At 46.5% G+C, this 15,644-nt stretch overlaps 1 protein-coding gene across 1 annotated transcript; it reads right to left on the bottom strand.

Moving 5' to 3' along the window:
- Positions 1-9,226: 9,226 nt before the first annotated feature.
- Positions 9,227-15,627, bottom strand: LOC117762657 (ankyrin repeat domain-containing protein SOWAHC-like). The gene is made up of 4 exons (XM_034587151.1): positions 15,547-15,627; positions 12,767-12,839; positions 9,779-9,874; positions 9,227-9,479 (listed from the first exon to the last, which is right to left on the bottom strand). The coding sequence occupies exons 1-4, from the start codon at positions 15,583-15,585 to the stop codon at positions 9,340-9,342; spliced, it is 348 nt and encodes a 115-aa protein (XP_034443042.1). The 5' UTR covers positions 15,586-15,627; the 3' UTR covers positions 9,227-9,339.
- Between the last annotated feature and the right edge of the window lie 17 nt (positions 15,628-15,644).

Raw genomic sequence — 15,644 nt, 5'->3', positions numbered from 1 at the left:
TCTCACGTCTCACTTCTCACGTCTCACGTCCCACGTCTCACGTCCCATGTCTCACGTCCCACGTCCCACGTCTCATGTCTCACTTCTCATGTCTCACTTCTCATGTCTCACTTCTCACGTCTCACGTCCCACGTCTCACTTCTCACGTCTCACGTCCCACGTCCCACGTCTCACGTCCCACGTCCCACGTCCCACTTCTCACGTCTCACGTCTCACTTCTCACTTCTCACGTCTCACTTCTCACGTCTCACGTCTCACGTCCCACGTCTCACTTCTCACGTCTCACGTCCCACGTCTCACGTCTCACTTCTCACGTCTCACTTCTCACGTCTCACTTCTCACTTCTCACGTCTCACTTCTCACGTCTCACGTCTCACGTCCCACGTCCCACGTCTCACTTCTCACGTCTCACGTCTCACGTCCCACGTCTCACGTCTCACTTCTCACGTCTCACTTCTCACGTCTCACTTCTCACGTCCCACGTCTCACGTCTCACTTCTCATGTCTCACTTCTCACGTCTCACGTCTCACGTCTCACTTCTCACGTCTCACGTCTCACTTCTCACGTCCCACGTCTCACGTCTCACGTCTCACTTCTCACGTCTCACGTCCCACGTCTCACGTCTCACGTCTCACTTCTCATGTCTCACTTCTCACGTCTCACGTCTCACGTCCCACGTCTCACGTCTCACTTCTCACTTCTCACGTCTCACTTCTCACTTCTCACGTCCCACGTCTCACGTCTCACGTCTCACTTCTCACGTCTCACTTCTCACGTCTCACGTCCCACGTCTCACGTCTCACGTCTCACTTCTCACGTCTCACTTCTCACGTCTCACGTCCCACGTCTCACTTCTCACGTCTCACTTCTCACTTCTCACGTCTCACTTCTCACGTCTCACGTCTCACGTCTCACTTCTCACGTCTCACGTCCCACGTCCCACGTCTCACTTCTCACGTCTCACGTCTCACGTCCCACGTCTCACGTCTCACTTCTCACGTCTCACTTCTCACGTCTCACTTCTCACGTCTCACGTCCCACGTCTCACGTCTCACTTCTCATGTCTCACTTCTCACGTCTCACGTCTCACGTCTCACTTCTCACGTCTCACGTCTCACTTCTCACGTCCCACGTCTCACGTCTCACTTCTCACGTCTCACTTCTCACGTCTCACGTCTCACGTCCCACGTCTCACGTCTCACGTCTCACTTCTCATGTCTCACTTCTCACGTCTCACGTCTCACGTCCCACGTCTCACGTCTCACGTCTCACTTCTCATGTCTCACTTCTCACGTCTCACGTCTCACGTCCCACGTCTCACGTCTCACTTCTCACTTCTCACGTCTCACGTCTCACTTCTCACGTCTCACTGCTCACGTCCCACGTCCCACGTCTCACTTCTCACTTCTCACTTCTCACGTCTCACGTCTCACTTCTCACTTCTCACGTCTCACTTCTCACGTCTCACGTCCCACGTCCCATGTCTCACATCCCATGTCTCACGTCCCACGTCCCACGTCTCATGTCTCACTTCTCATGTCTCACTTCTCACGTCTCACGTCCCATGTCTCACGTCCCACGTCCCACGTCTCATGTCTCACTTCTCACGTCTCACTTCTCACGTCTCACGTCTCACGTCTCACGTCCCACGTCTCACGTCCCACGTCCCACGTCTCATGTCTCACTTCTCATGTCTCACTTCTCACGTCTCACGTCCCACGTCTCACTTCTCACGTCTCACGTCCCACGTCCCACTTCTCACGTCTCACGTCTCACTTCTCACTTCTCACGTCTCACTTCTCACGTCTCACGTCTCACGTCTCACTTCTCACGTCTCACTTCTCACGTCTCACGTCCCACGTCTCACTTCTCACGTCTCACGTCTCACGTCCCACGTCCCACTTCTCACGTCCCACGTCCCACGTCTCACTTCTCACTTCTCACGTCTCACGTCTCACTTCTCACGTCTCACGTCCCACGTCTCACTTCTCACTTCTCACGTCTCACGTCTCACGTCTCACTTCTCACTTCTCACGTCTCACGTCTCACTTCTCACGTCTCACTTCTCACGTCTCACTTCTCACGTCCCACGTCCCACTTCTCACTTCTCACTTCTCACGTCTCACGTCTCACTTCTCACTTCTCACGTCTCACTTCTCACGTCTCACGTCTCACGTCCCACGTCCCACGTCTCACGTCTCACTTCTCACTTCTCACGTCTCACTTCTCACGTCCCACGTCTCACGTCTCACGTCTCACTTCTCACGTCTCACGTCTCACTTCTCACGTCCCACGTCTCACGTCTCACGTCTCACTTCTCACGTCTCACGTCCCACGTCTCACGTCCCACGTCTCACTTCTCACGTCCCACGTCTCACGTCTCACGTCTCACTTCTCACGTCTCACTTCTCACGTCTCACGTCTCACTTCTCACGTCTCACGTCTCACTTCTCACGTCTCACTTCTCACGTCTCACTTCTCACGTCTCACGTCTCACTTCTCACGTCTCACTTCTCACGTCTCACGTCTCACTTCTCACGTCTCACGTCTCACGTCTCACTTCTCACTTCTCACGTCTCACTTCTCACGTCCCACGTCTCACGTCTCACGTCTCACTTCTCACGTCTCACGTCTCACGTCTCACTTCTCACGTCCCACGTCTCACGTCTCACTTCTCACGTCTCACGTCTCACTTCTCACGTCTCACGTCTCACTTCTCACTTCTCACGTCTCACGTCCCACGTCTCATGTCTCACGTCTCACGTCTCACTTCTCACGTCTCACGTCTCACGTCCCACGTCTCACTTCTCACGTCTCACGTCCCACATCCCACGTCTCACGTCTCACTTCTCACGTCTCACGTCCCACATCCCACGTCTCACGTCTCACTTCTCACGTCTCACGTCCCACGTCTCACGTCTCACGTCTCACTTCTCACGTCTCACGTCTCACGTCTCACGTCTCACTTCTCACGGTGAATTAGCCGTCGTTTGATTCCTGCCGTTATGAGTCACATGTGAGTTCTGTCCCCTCTACGCTACAAACAAACACGATTAGAGGGATCACAGTAATTGCGGTGAAATGGCTTCACTCTAATCCGTCCGTCTGTGACGAAGCGGAACATGACGAGGGGCCCGGGTCAGGGGAGGAGGGGCCACAGGACGTCTGGTTCTCAGATTACAGCTCCAGATTATATGCAAATACACTGAAACTGGAGAAATATTCTTGTTATTTGTTTGTCCTGTGGCTCTGTGTTTTTCTGCTGGACACAAAAGTTGTTATCATCACAGCAGTTGTTTGTGTTTCACATTTTATGGTTTGGATGGAACAACATTATGATTCAACATGTTAAAGACACAGTGTAATTATTAATACTTTAACTAAACTGATCACCTGTAGTCACTATAATGCTTTTTCTTCTGCATCAGTCATCCACATGTACTCTGCTCTCACAGTTTAGTGACAGAGTGACGCATCTTCCTCCACAAAACATCTGTCGTGAACTCACTTTTTGTTTCTGTTTAAAGTTCCTTATATTTATATTTAATTGTGATGATATTTATATTTAGTTGTGATGATGATATTGTGAACCTCCCGTTCTCCCTCCCGTCACGGAGCTCGTCCTGCGATGTTCCTGAAACAGAAACTTCTGATGTGAACGTTGACGAGAGATGAAATAGAAGATAGAAAAGCTTTGATATTAAAATCTGAGCTCGGTTATGCTCAGCTAGGCCGGTGTGAGTCATGTTCATTTCACATGACGACGTTAACATGACGACGTTAACATGACGACGTTAACATGACGACGTTAACATGACGACGTTTAACATGTCGACGTTAACATGACGACGTTAACATGACGACGTTTAAACATGACGACGTTAACATGACGACGTTTAAACATGACGACGTTAACATGACGACGTTAACATGACGACGTTTAAACATGACGACGTTAACATGACGACGTTTAAACATGACGACATTAACATGACGACGTTAACATGACGACGTTAACATGACGACGTTAACATGACGACGTTAACATGACGACATTAACATGACGACGTTTAAACATGACAACATTAACATGACGACGTTAACATGACGACGTTAACATGACGACGTTAACATGACGACGTTTAAACATGACAACGTCAACATGACGACGTTAACATGACGACGTTTAAACATGACGACGTCAACATGACGACGTTAACATGACGACGTTAACATGACGACATTTAAACATGACGACGTTAACATGACGACGTTTAACATGACGACGTTAACATGACAACGTTTAACATGACGACGTTAACATGACGACGTTAACATGACGACGTTAACATGACAACGTTTAACATGACGACGTTTAACATGACGACGTTTAACATGACGACGTTTAACATGACGACGTTTAACATGACGACGTTAACATGACGACGTTAACATGACAACGTTTAACATGACGACGTTTAACATGACGACGTTTAACATGACGACGTTTAACATGACGACGTTTAACATGACGACGTTAACATGACAACGTTTAACATGACGACGTTAACATGACGACGTTAACATGACGACGTTAACATGACGACGTTAACATGACGACGTTTAAACATGACGACATTAACATGACGACGTTTAACATGTCGACGTTAACATGACGACGTTAACATGACGACATTAACATGACGACGTTAACATGACGACGTTAACATGACGACATTAACATGACGACGTTAACATGACGACATTAACATGACGACGTTAACATGACGACATTAACATGACGACGTTAACATGACGACGTTAACATGACGACGTTAACATGACGACGTTTAAACATGACGACGTTAACATGACGACGTTTAAACATGACGACATTAACATGACGACGTTTAAACATGACGACATTAACATGACGACGTTAACATGACGACGTTAACATGACGACGTTAACATGACGACGTTAACATGACGACATTAACATGACGACGTTTAAACATGACAACATTAACATGACGACGTTAACATGACGACGTTAACATGACGACGTTAACATGACGACGTTTAAACATGACGACGTCAACATGACGACGTTAACATGACGACGTTAACATGACGACGTTTAAACATGACGACGTCAACATGACGACGTTAACATGACGACATTTAAACATGACGACGTTAACATGACGACGTTTAACATGACGACGTTAACATGACAACGTTTAACATGACGACGTTAACATGACGACGTTAACATGACGACGTTAACATGACGACGTTTAACATGACGACGTTAACATGACAACGTTTAACATGACGACGTTAACATGACAACGTTTAACATGACGACGTTAACATGACGACGTTAACATGACGACGTTAACATGACAACGTTTAACATGACGACGTTTAACATGACAACGTTTAACATGACGACGTTTAACATGACGACGTTTAACATGACGACGTTAACATGACGACGTTAACATGACAACGTTTAACATGACGACGTTTAACATGACGACGTTTAACATGACGACGTTTAACATGACGACGTTTAACATGACGACGTTAACATGACAACGTTTAACATGACGACGTTAACATGACGACGTTAACATGACGACGTTAACATGACGACGTTAACATGACGACGTTAACATGACGATGTTTCAACATGACGACGTTAACATGACGACGTTTAACATGTCGACGTTAACATGACGACGTTAACATGACGACGTTAACATGACGACGTTTAACATGTCGACGTTAACATGACGACGTTAACATGGCGACGTTTTAAGATGACGGCGTTTAAACATGACGATGTTTCAACATGACGATGTTTCAACATGACGATGTTTCAACATGACGACGTTAACATGACGACGTTTAAACATGACGACATTTAAACATGACGACGTTAACATGACGACGTTTAACATGACGACGTTAACATGACGACGTTTAACATGGCGACGTTTAACATGACGACGTTTAACATGACGACGTTTAACATGACGACGTTAACATGACAACGTTTAACATGACGACGTTAACATGACGACGTTTAAACATGTCGACGTTAACATGACGACGTTAACATGACGACGTTAACATGACGACGTTAACATGACGACGTTAACATGACGACGTTAACATGACGATGTTTCAACATGACGACGTTAACATGACGACGTTTAACATGTCGACGTTAACATGACGACGTTAACATGACGACGTTAACATGACGATGTTTCAACATGACGACGTTAACATGACGACGTTTAACATGTCGACGTTAACATGACGACGTTAACATGACGACGTTAACATGACGACGTTAACATGACGACGTTTAACATGTCGACGTTAACATGACGACGTTAACATGACGACGTTTTAAGATGACGGCGTTTAAACATGACGATGTTTCAACATGACGATGTTTCAACATGACGACGTTAACATGACGACGTTTAAACATGACGACATTTAAACATGACGACGTTAACATGACGACGTTTAACATGACGACGTTAACATGACAACGTTTAACATGACGACGTTAACATGACGACGTTAACATGACAACGTTTAACATGACGACGTTTAACATGACGACGTTTAACATGACGACGTTTAACATGACGACGTTTAACATGACGACGTTAACATGACAACGTTTAACATGACGACGTTAACATGACGACGTTAACATGACGACGTTAACATGACGACGTTAACATGACGATGTTTCAACATGACGATGTTTCAACATGACGACGTTAACATGACGACGTTTAACATGACGATGTTTAACATGACGACGTTAACATGACGACGTTTAACATGACAACGTTTTAACATGACGATGTTTCAACATGACGACGTTAACATGACGACGTTTCAACATGACGACGTTTAACATGACGACGTTTTAAACTGACGTCGAGAGAACTCGCTGGATTCACCCTCCTCACCCCCCCCCCCCCGAAGTCTGGTTTCCTCCCCGGATCTTTCAGCTGTAATTAAATCATCAGATTCTTCTGTGAGACTCGGCACCAAACTCATTTTCTGTTTGAGCACCAAATAATGATTTTCTGCTCGTCTCATTACGAAGCTCAACATGTGATCAGAGAGGAATTATCACCCGAGCGCCGGCATTAGACCTCATCACCAACCTGAGGGCAAAATGATCACATCTGGGATTGGACAGTTTATCAACAGACGGACGGACCGCCGCTCTGCAATCACATGACGGAGAGAAGAAGAGGAAGAAGAGGAAGAAGAGTTGATCTTTAAACTTATACATGAGAAAAGATCCTCTGCTGTTTTCACCAGCTTCTCTTTCTCCTTCTTCATCGATCCATCATCCATCCGTCACTGTTTCCATTCTTTATGCAAAGCTCAGATCGCTGCTTTACCTGTTTCCCATCTTTATGCCTTTAAGTTTAATATTTCCCTCTATGTCAAGTCTTTATGCTAAGCTAAGATATTCCATTGTTTATGCTAAGCTAAGCTAACCAGGGAGGGATCAACATCTGGAGAAGAGGATTTATGTAAATAAAATAAATAAAATTGAAAAGTTTAGTTCAGATTTTAAAGTGACAAACAGACGTGAAATAATGATAAAGAATAAAGTGTGTTTTGAAAAGAGAAACAATGAAACGACCTTTATGAATATCTGATGTTTTATCAGTTTCACAGTGAGATAAAGACAACGAGCAGATTCACATGTGATATGACATCATCATACATGTTCACCTGTTAAAACACGGATCTGTTGAGCCTCTTGTTCCCTCAGTGCTTTTTATTCTGTGTTTCGTATATAAACCAGATCAGAGGAGTAAGTGTCTGAATAAATGTGTCTGTAGCTCAGTGGAGAAAAAGCCTCGATTTGTCCGACTGCTCCGTGACGAACACGCTGACCGACTCGTCTTCTGCTCCGTGACGAACACGCTGACCGACTCGTCTTCTGCTCCGTGACGAACACGCTGACCGACTCGTCTTCTGCTCCGTGACGAACACGTTGACCGACTCGTCTTCTGCTCCGTGACGAACACGCTGACCGACTCGTCTTCTGCTCCGTGACGAACACGCTGACCGACTCGTCTTCTGCTCCGTGACGAACACGCTGACCGACTCGTCTTCTGCTCCGTGACGAACACGTTGACCGACTCGTCTTCTGCTCCGTGACGAACACGTTGACCGACTCGTCTTCTGCTCCGTGACGAACACGCTGACCGACTCGTCTTCTGCTCCGTGACGAACACGTTGACCGACTCGTCTTCTGCTCCGTGACGAACACGCTGACCGACTCGTCTTCTGCTCCGTGACGAACACGTTGACCGACTCGTCTTCTGCTCCGTGACGAACACGTTGACCGACTCGTCTTCTGCTCCGTGACGAACACGCTGACCGACTCGTCTTCTGCTCTGGTGAAAACACGCTGGCCGACACCCGACGCAGAAACATACGAATTTCCTTGTGATCAATGGCTCGTCACATTTCCTGACAACTGAACGTGCTCACAGAGGGAATCAAACCGTCGACACGTGTTCCCTTCATTCCTGCTCCTTCTGAGGAACTTGTCGAAGGAAATTAGCATCTAATGAATAATTGTTGTCAGAGAGAAACAAATGTTTATGAGGCGACGTAGCTTTGAAGCACAGACGTTCAGACATTCCTCATAATTACAGCTCAGTCAGATGCTTTAAAGAACCTTTTGACAATAAATCCTTTATTCATTTGTTTGAAATCCAGAAACATTAAAAACTGATTTACACTGAAAAACCAGCTGTTTTATTAAAAGATGAAGGAGGAAGACAGAAAAATCTTCATCTTCACAGAGGAAGAATAAAAGTCACTTTCAGTCCACACACAGGACTCGTTCACACCTGGTTTGGTTCAGAGCTTCAGACTCTCCAGTTCAGTCTGAAGCTGAACATCAGGTGTGAAAGGTTCCTCGGAGCAGAAGAGGAGTTCTGGGTCTGGATCAAACTGAACCTGGTTCTGTTGGTTTGCAGTGAAAACACTTTGTTGGATAGTTTGGACTTTTGGACCAATCACAGGAAGTAGAGACAGAATTAAACAATAGAAGAAGAAATGTGATGTTTGAACCACGAGGACGTTCATTTGGTGCATTTGAAGTACTGTAGTACTGTGGAGTACTGTAGTACTGTGGAGTACTGTAGAAGTGTATCGGCCCTGTGTGGCGGCAGCTGATCCAGAGAAGAAGAACGTCTGTGTTGTTTTCATTGGACTGAATGTTGTGTTTCATCAGAGGAAGATTTCCCAGCAGGAGTGAAAACTCAAACATGGAGGTCCAACATGTCGTGAATGGACGACTGAGGCACCGCCCCAAACTCCAAGTGGATCTGACCCTGACTCCGAGAACGTGTCAACAGCAGCGAGGGCAGAGCGTAACGCTGCGTCCGCCGGCCCCTCTCACCTGAAACACATCAGTTCAGAGTCATTCAAAAACTGAACCTTTTCCTCTCAGCATCATACGAGGTGTCACCTACAACGTATCGATCACCTCCTGGTGACTGGCTGCAGTAAAGGTCATAAACCCCTCCTCCTCCATGTTAGCAGATGGGAAATTGATCAAACTAAGAGTTAAATAAATGTCATTTCAGGTCGTTCTTATCTCACTGATGTTTGTTCAAGTGTCTCTGATCAGTTTTGGCGACTTTGTTTTATAAGAAGATGAATTTTGTTGTGGACGAGCTGTGAAACATGGTCTCTCACCTGCCTGAGACTCTGCTGAGCTGAAGACGTCGCTGCAGCCGCTCCAGTAGTGAAGAGCCATCTTCCCATGATAATCTCTGACGCTGGTTTTAGCATCTGTCGACCAAAAGAGACAACGTTAGGCCGACGCTCTCTTTTCAGACTGAAGACGTGTTTCTGCTGTTGGTCATTTATTAGACAATAGTTCAGGAAACTCTGCTTTAGTTATATCTATAATGTGATAAAAAATATCTTATAAACAAACACACAACTGACGACACATGAAAAGCTCCTGTTGAACATTTGTTCACTTGTCCCTTAAGTAACATTCACACCTGATGATGTAACAGAAGACTAGTCCTCACGTGTGGACTCATTAATAATAATCAATCTGCACATCCTCGGAACAGAACTCTGACCTCCACGGCTTGTGGAGACTGGACCAGGTGATAGTCTGGATCAGCGAAAGTAAATTAAAAAGAGTAACAGTTTTGCGAGTCTCTGCAGGTGGATGTATTGACTCTCTGCAGGCGGATGTATTGACTCTCTGCAGGCGGATGTATTGACTCTCTGCAGGTGGATGTATTGACTCTCTGCAGGTGGATGTATTGACTCTCTGCAGGTGGATGTATTGACTCTCTGCAGGTGGATGTATTGACTCACTGCAGGTGGATGTATTGACTCTCTGCAGGCGTATGTATTGACTCTCTCTAGGTGGATGTATTGACTCTCTGCAGGTGGATGTATTGACTCTCTCTAGGTGGAAGTATTGACTCACTGCAGGTGGATGTATTGACTCTCTGCAGGTGGATGTATTGACTCTCTCTAGGTGGATGTATTGACTCACTGCAGGTGGATGTATTGACTCTCTGCAGGTGGATGTATTGACTCTCTCTAGGTGGATGTATTGACTCTCTGCAGGCGGATGTATTGACTCTCTGCAGGCGGATGTATTGACTCTCTGCAGGCGGATGTATTGACTCTCTCTAGGTGGATGTATTGACTCTCTGCAGGCGGATGTATTGACTCTCTGCAGGCGGATGTATTGACTCTCTGCAGGCGGATGTATTGACTCACTGTAGGCGGATGTATTGACTCTCTGCAGGCGGATGTATTGACTCTCTCTAGGTGGATGTATTGACTCTCTGCAGGCGGATGTATTGACTCTCTGCAGGTGGATGTATTGACTCTCTGCAGGTGGATGTATTGACTCACTGCAGGTGGATGTATTGACTCTCTGCAGGCGTATGTATTGACTCTCTCTAGGTGGATGTATTGACTCTCTGCAGGTGGATGTATTGACGCTCTCTAGGTGGATGTATTGACTCTCTGCAGGTGGATGTATTGACTCTCTCTAGGTGGATGTATTGACTCTCTGCAGGCGGATGTATTGACTCTCTGCAGGCGGATGTATTGACTCTCTGCAGGCGGATGTATTGACTCTCTCTAGGTGGATGTATTGACTCTCTGCAGGCGGATGTATTGACTCTCTGCAGGCGGATGTATTGACTCTCTGCAGGCGGATGTATTGACTCACTGTAGGCGGATGTATTGACTCTCTGCAGGCGGATGTATTGACTCTCTGCAGGCGGATGTATTGACTCTCTCTAGGTGGATGTATTGACTCTCTGCAGGCGGATGTATTGACTCTCTGCAGGCGGATGTATTGACTCTCTGCAGGCGGATGTATTGACTCACTGCAGGCGGATGTATTGACTCTCTGCAGGCGGATGTATTGACTCTCTCTAGGTGGATGTATTGACTCTCTGCAGGTGGATGTATTGACTCTCTCTAGGTGGATGTATTGACTCTCTGCAGGCGGATGTATTGACTCTCTGCAGGCGGATGTATTGACTCTCTGCAGGCGGATGTATTGACTCACTGTAGGCGGATGTATTGACTCTCTGCAGGCGGATGTATTGACTCTCTCTAGGTGGATGTATTGACTCTCTGCAGGCGGATGTATTGACTCTCTGCAGGTGGATGTATTGACTCTCTGCAGGTGGATGTATTGACTCACTGCAGGTGGATGTATTGACTCTCTGCAGGCGTATGTATTGACTCTCTCTAGGTGGATGTATTGACTCTCTGCAGGTGGATGTATTGACTCTCTCTAGGTGGATGTATTGACTCTCTGCAGGTGGATGTATTGACTCTCTCTAGGTGGATGTATTGACTCTCTGCAGGCGGATGTATTGACTCTCTGCAGGCGGATGTATTGACTCTCTCTAGGTGGATGTATTGACTCTCTGCAGGCGGATGTATTGACTCTCTGCAGGCGGATGTATTGACTCTCTGCAGGCGGATGTATTGACTCACTGTAGGCGGATGTATTGACTCTCTGCAGGCGGATGTATTGACTCTCTGCAGGCGGATGTATTGACTCTCTCTAGGTGGATGTATTGACTCTCTGCAGGCGGATGTATTGACTCTCTGCAGGCGGATGTATTGACTCTCTGCAGGCGGATGTATTGACTCACTGCAGGCGGATGTATTGACTCTCTGCAGGCGGATGTATTGACTCTCTCTAGGTGGATGTATTGACTCTCTGCAGGCGGATGTATTGACTCTCTGCAGGCGGATGTATTGACTCTCTGCAGGCGGATGTATTGACTCTCTGCAGGTGGATGTATTGACTCTCTGCAGGCGGATGTATTGACTCTCTGCAGGCGGATGTATTGACTCTCTGCAGGCGGATGTATTGACTCTCTGCAGGTGGATGTATTGACTCTCTGCAGGCGGATGTATTGACTCTCTGCAGGTGGATGTATTGACTCTCTGCAGGCGGATGTATTGACTCTCTGCAGGCGGATGTACTGACTCTCTGCAGGCGGATGTATTGACTCTCTGCAGGCGGATGTATTGACTCTCTGCAGGCGGATGTATTGACTCTCTGCAGGCGGATGTATTGACTCTCTCTAGGTGGATGTATTGACTCTCTGCAGGCGGATGTATTGACTCTCTGCAGGCGGATGTATTGACTCTCTGCAGGCGGATGTATTGACTCACTGTAGGTGTTGACGAGGGCGTGGATGACGTGCTGGTGGCCGTGGATGGAGGCGAGGTGCAGCGCTGTGTAACCCTGTGAATAAAATGTTGTAAAGATATTTTCAGTCACACTGCAGGTGGCTGTATTGACTCACTGCACATTAATTAACTGGATCATGTGAAGTTTTTAAATCTCTGATGTTTTGGTTCCTTTTAAAGTGACTTTGTTTAAGATCAGTTTGTTGCAATGATTTCAGAAAAGTTTAAAAGATTTAAAAACTTCAAACTGGATAAAAAGTCACTTTTGACTAAACACCGACACGTGCACAAAGAGGATATGACGCCACCAACAGGCGACAGAATGAAACGCAGCGTTACCTTCAATAAAACTACAGATTTCTGCAGGTTTGAAAAAAAAGTCAAACATAAAGATCAGGTCTGGATGACTTTTGATAGTTTAATGAGGAAGTGAAGAATTCATCTCAGATCATCAAATGAAACCAAAGAAGAAGAGACAGACGTGTCTGTCGACCTCAATCTCAAGGATTCTTCTTCTTTGGTTTCTCTGCCTGAAACATCTGTGTCCATCATCTTGTCTCCTCGTGGTTTCCTGGAGGTTCGTTCACATTAACACAGTCGAGTCCCAGCGGATCAGCTGTCCGTCATCCTGAGCCGCTGTCAGTGACAGACGCTCACGTCTGCAGCTTAATGACAGACGCAGCTGATTAACAGGTCTGTAGTTTAAAGAACATCATCGTGACTTTAAATGGGCCCTGGAGGCTTTGATGTGGAGAACAAACACACTGTCACATTCGTCCACGTGAGACGCACATGTAGCGATTCCGTCTCAGTCAGTGCGTCAGGACGCCGCCGTGTGTGAAGAAGCTCCTGTATGTGATGTCATCACTTTGGGCTAAACGCTGACAATCATCAACATCAGCTCACAGCTGTGTTCACCACATTGTGACACTTTCTAAGGCTCATCGTCCAAGTACAGAGAAAGATGTCACACGTCGTCCACATGTCCTCTACAGGTCGTCCAAAGGTCCTCTACAGGTCGTCCAAAGGTCCTCTACAGGTCGTCCAAAGGTCGTACACATGTCCTCTACAGGTCGTCCAAAGGTCGTCTACAGGTCGTCCAAAGGTCGTCCAAAGGTCGTACACACATCGTGTACAGGTCGTACACACGTCATCTACAGGTCGTCGACAGGTCGTCCACACGTCGTGTACAGGTCGTCTACAGGTCGTCCAAAGGTCGTCCAAAGGTCGTCCAAAGGTCGTACACACATCGTGTACAGGTCGTACACACGCCGTACACACGTCATCTACAGGTCGTCCAAAGGTCGTCCGCAGGTCGTCCACAGGTCGTCTACTGGTCGTCCACACATCGTCCACACATCGTACACATGTCATCTACAGGTCGTCTACAGGTCGTCCAAAGGTCGTCCGCAGGTCGTCCACAGGTCGTCTACAGGTCGTGTACACGTCGTACACAGGTTGTCTTAAGGTCGTCCACACGTCATCTACAGGTTGTACACACGTCGTCCACACGTCGTCCATAGGTCGTCCACATGTCGTCCACAGGTCGTCTACAGGTCGTCCAAAGGTCGTCCACATGTCGTCCACAGGTCGTCTACAGGTCGTGTACACGTCGTACACACGTCGTCTTAAGGTCGTACACAGGTTGTCTTAAGGTCGTCCACACGTCATCTACAGGTTGTACACACGTCGTCCACACGTCGTCCACTTGCGTCCACAGGTCGTCCACATGTCGTCCACAGGTCGTCTACAGGTCGTCCAAAGGTCGTCCACATGTCGTCCACAGGTCGTCTACAGGTCGTGTACACGTCATACACACGTCGTCTTAAGGTCGTACACAGGTTGTCTTAAGGTCGTCCACACGTCATCTACAGGCCAAATGATTCAAACATTGACAACTTACCCCCTTCACAGGGACGCATGTGAGCAGAGGGGGACAGAGGGGGGGACAGTGAGGGTCAGAGGTCACAGATCTGACAGTGAAACACTGAATCTGAATGTGACTCTTTAACTCTTAACACTCACATGCTGATGTGACGACGAGAAACAAACAATGAAAAAGACGAGAAACAGAAAAACATTTAGACACAAACAAAAGATTCTAAATTAAAAGCATTATATTTATATACATTACATTTCATTGAGCTGACGCTTTTATCCAGAGCGACTCACAATCAGTGCATCAACCACGAGGGAACAACCCAGAACAACAAGAATAGAGAAAGAACCATTTCTTCAGGAAAGACAAACTACAAAGTTCTATAAGTAAGTGACATGTAAGTGCTACTAAATTGTTAGTTCAAACTTTTATTCAAGGTATAATCGGAAGAGGAAGAGGATAATTATCTTTAATTAAACTGCGTTAGGGGAATCTTTTCTTCTGTGTTTTCATTGTTAGTCTTTGCAATAAAATAAAAATGTTCTGATGAGTATTTAAACGAAGTCGCTGACCTGAAGTGATCGTATGGATTATTGATTTTGGATTGGCTGACGCTCTTGTTATCAGAGCCATTAACTCCTAAATGATTAGAGACTAAACGTTCATTTTCTAATTAAGGAGGCAATAAGTGATTTGTCTGTTTTGCTTTGCTCAGCTGGAGCTTAACTATGATCTAATTATTGTTATGAACATTATATACACACACCTTACCCTAACCCAACCCTAATGTGTTAACCCTCCAACAGTCCATTAAGTGAGGGCCAGCCAAAATGTCCCCACAAAGATATCTGTACAAGAACAAACACACACACACGCCACTCACTGATCGGACGTTGACGTCGGCTCCGGAGCGAAGCATCATGTCCACGACCTCCTGACGACCCTGCTTCGCTGCCCAGTGAAGAGCAGTCTGAACCACAC

The sequence above is a fragment of the Hippoglossus hippoglossus genome, chromosome 6, assembly GCF_009819705.1.
Source record: "Hippoglossus hippoglossus isolate fHipHip1 chromosome 6, fHipHip1.pri, whole genome shotgun sequence".
Classification (NCBI taxonomy): Eukaryota; Metazoa; Chordata; class Actinopteri; order Pleuronectiformes; family Pleuronectidae; genus Hippoglossus; species Hippoglossus hippoglossus.
The sequence above is the reverse complement of the archived record's forward strand: the minus strand, read 5'-3'. Positions and strand labels throughout refer to the sequence as shown.

Coding starts and splice junctions, on each gene's coding strand:
- LOC117762657 (XM_034587151.1), bottom strand. CDS start 15,585: ATGATGCTTCGCTCCGGAGCCGACGTCAACGTCCGATCA. Junction 12,840..15,546: donor CCGACGTCAACGTCCGATCA/GTGAGTGGCGTG, acceptor TTTTATTCACAG/GGTTACACAGCGCTGCACCT. Junction 9,875..12,766: donor CGCCCTCGTCAACACCTACA/GTGAGTCAATAC, acceptor TTTGGTCGACAG/ATGCTAAAACCAGCGTCAGA.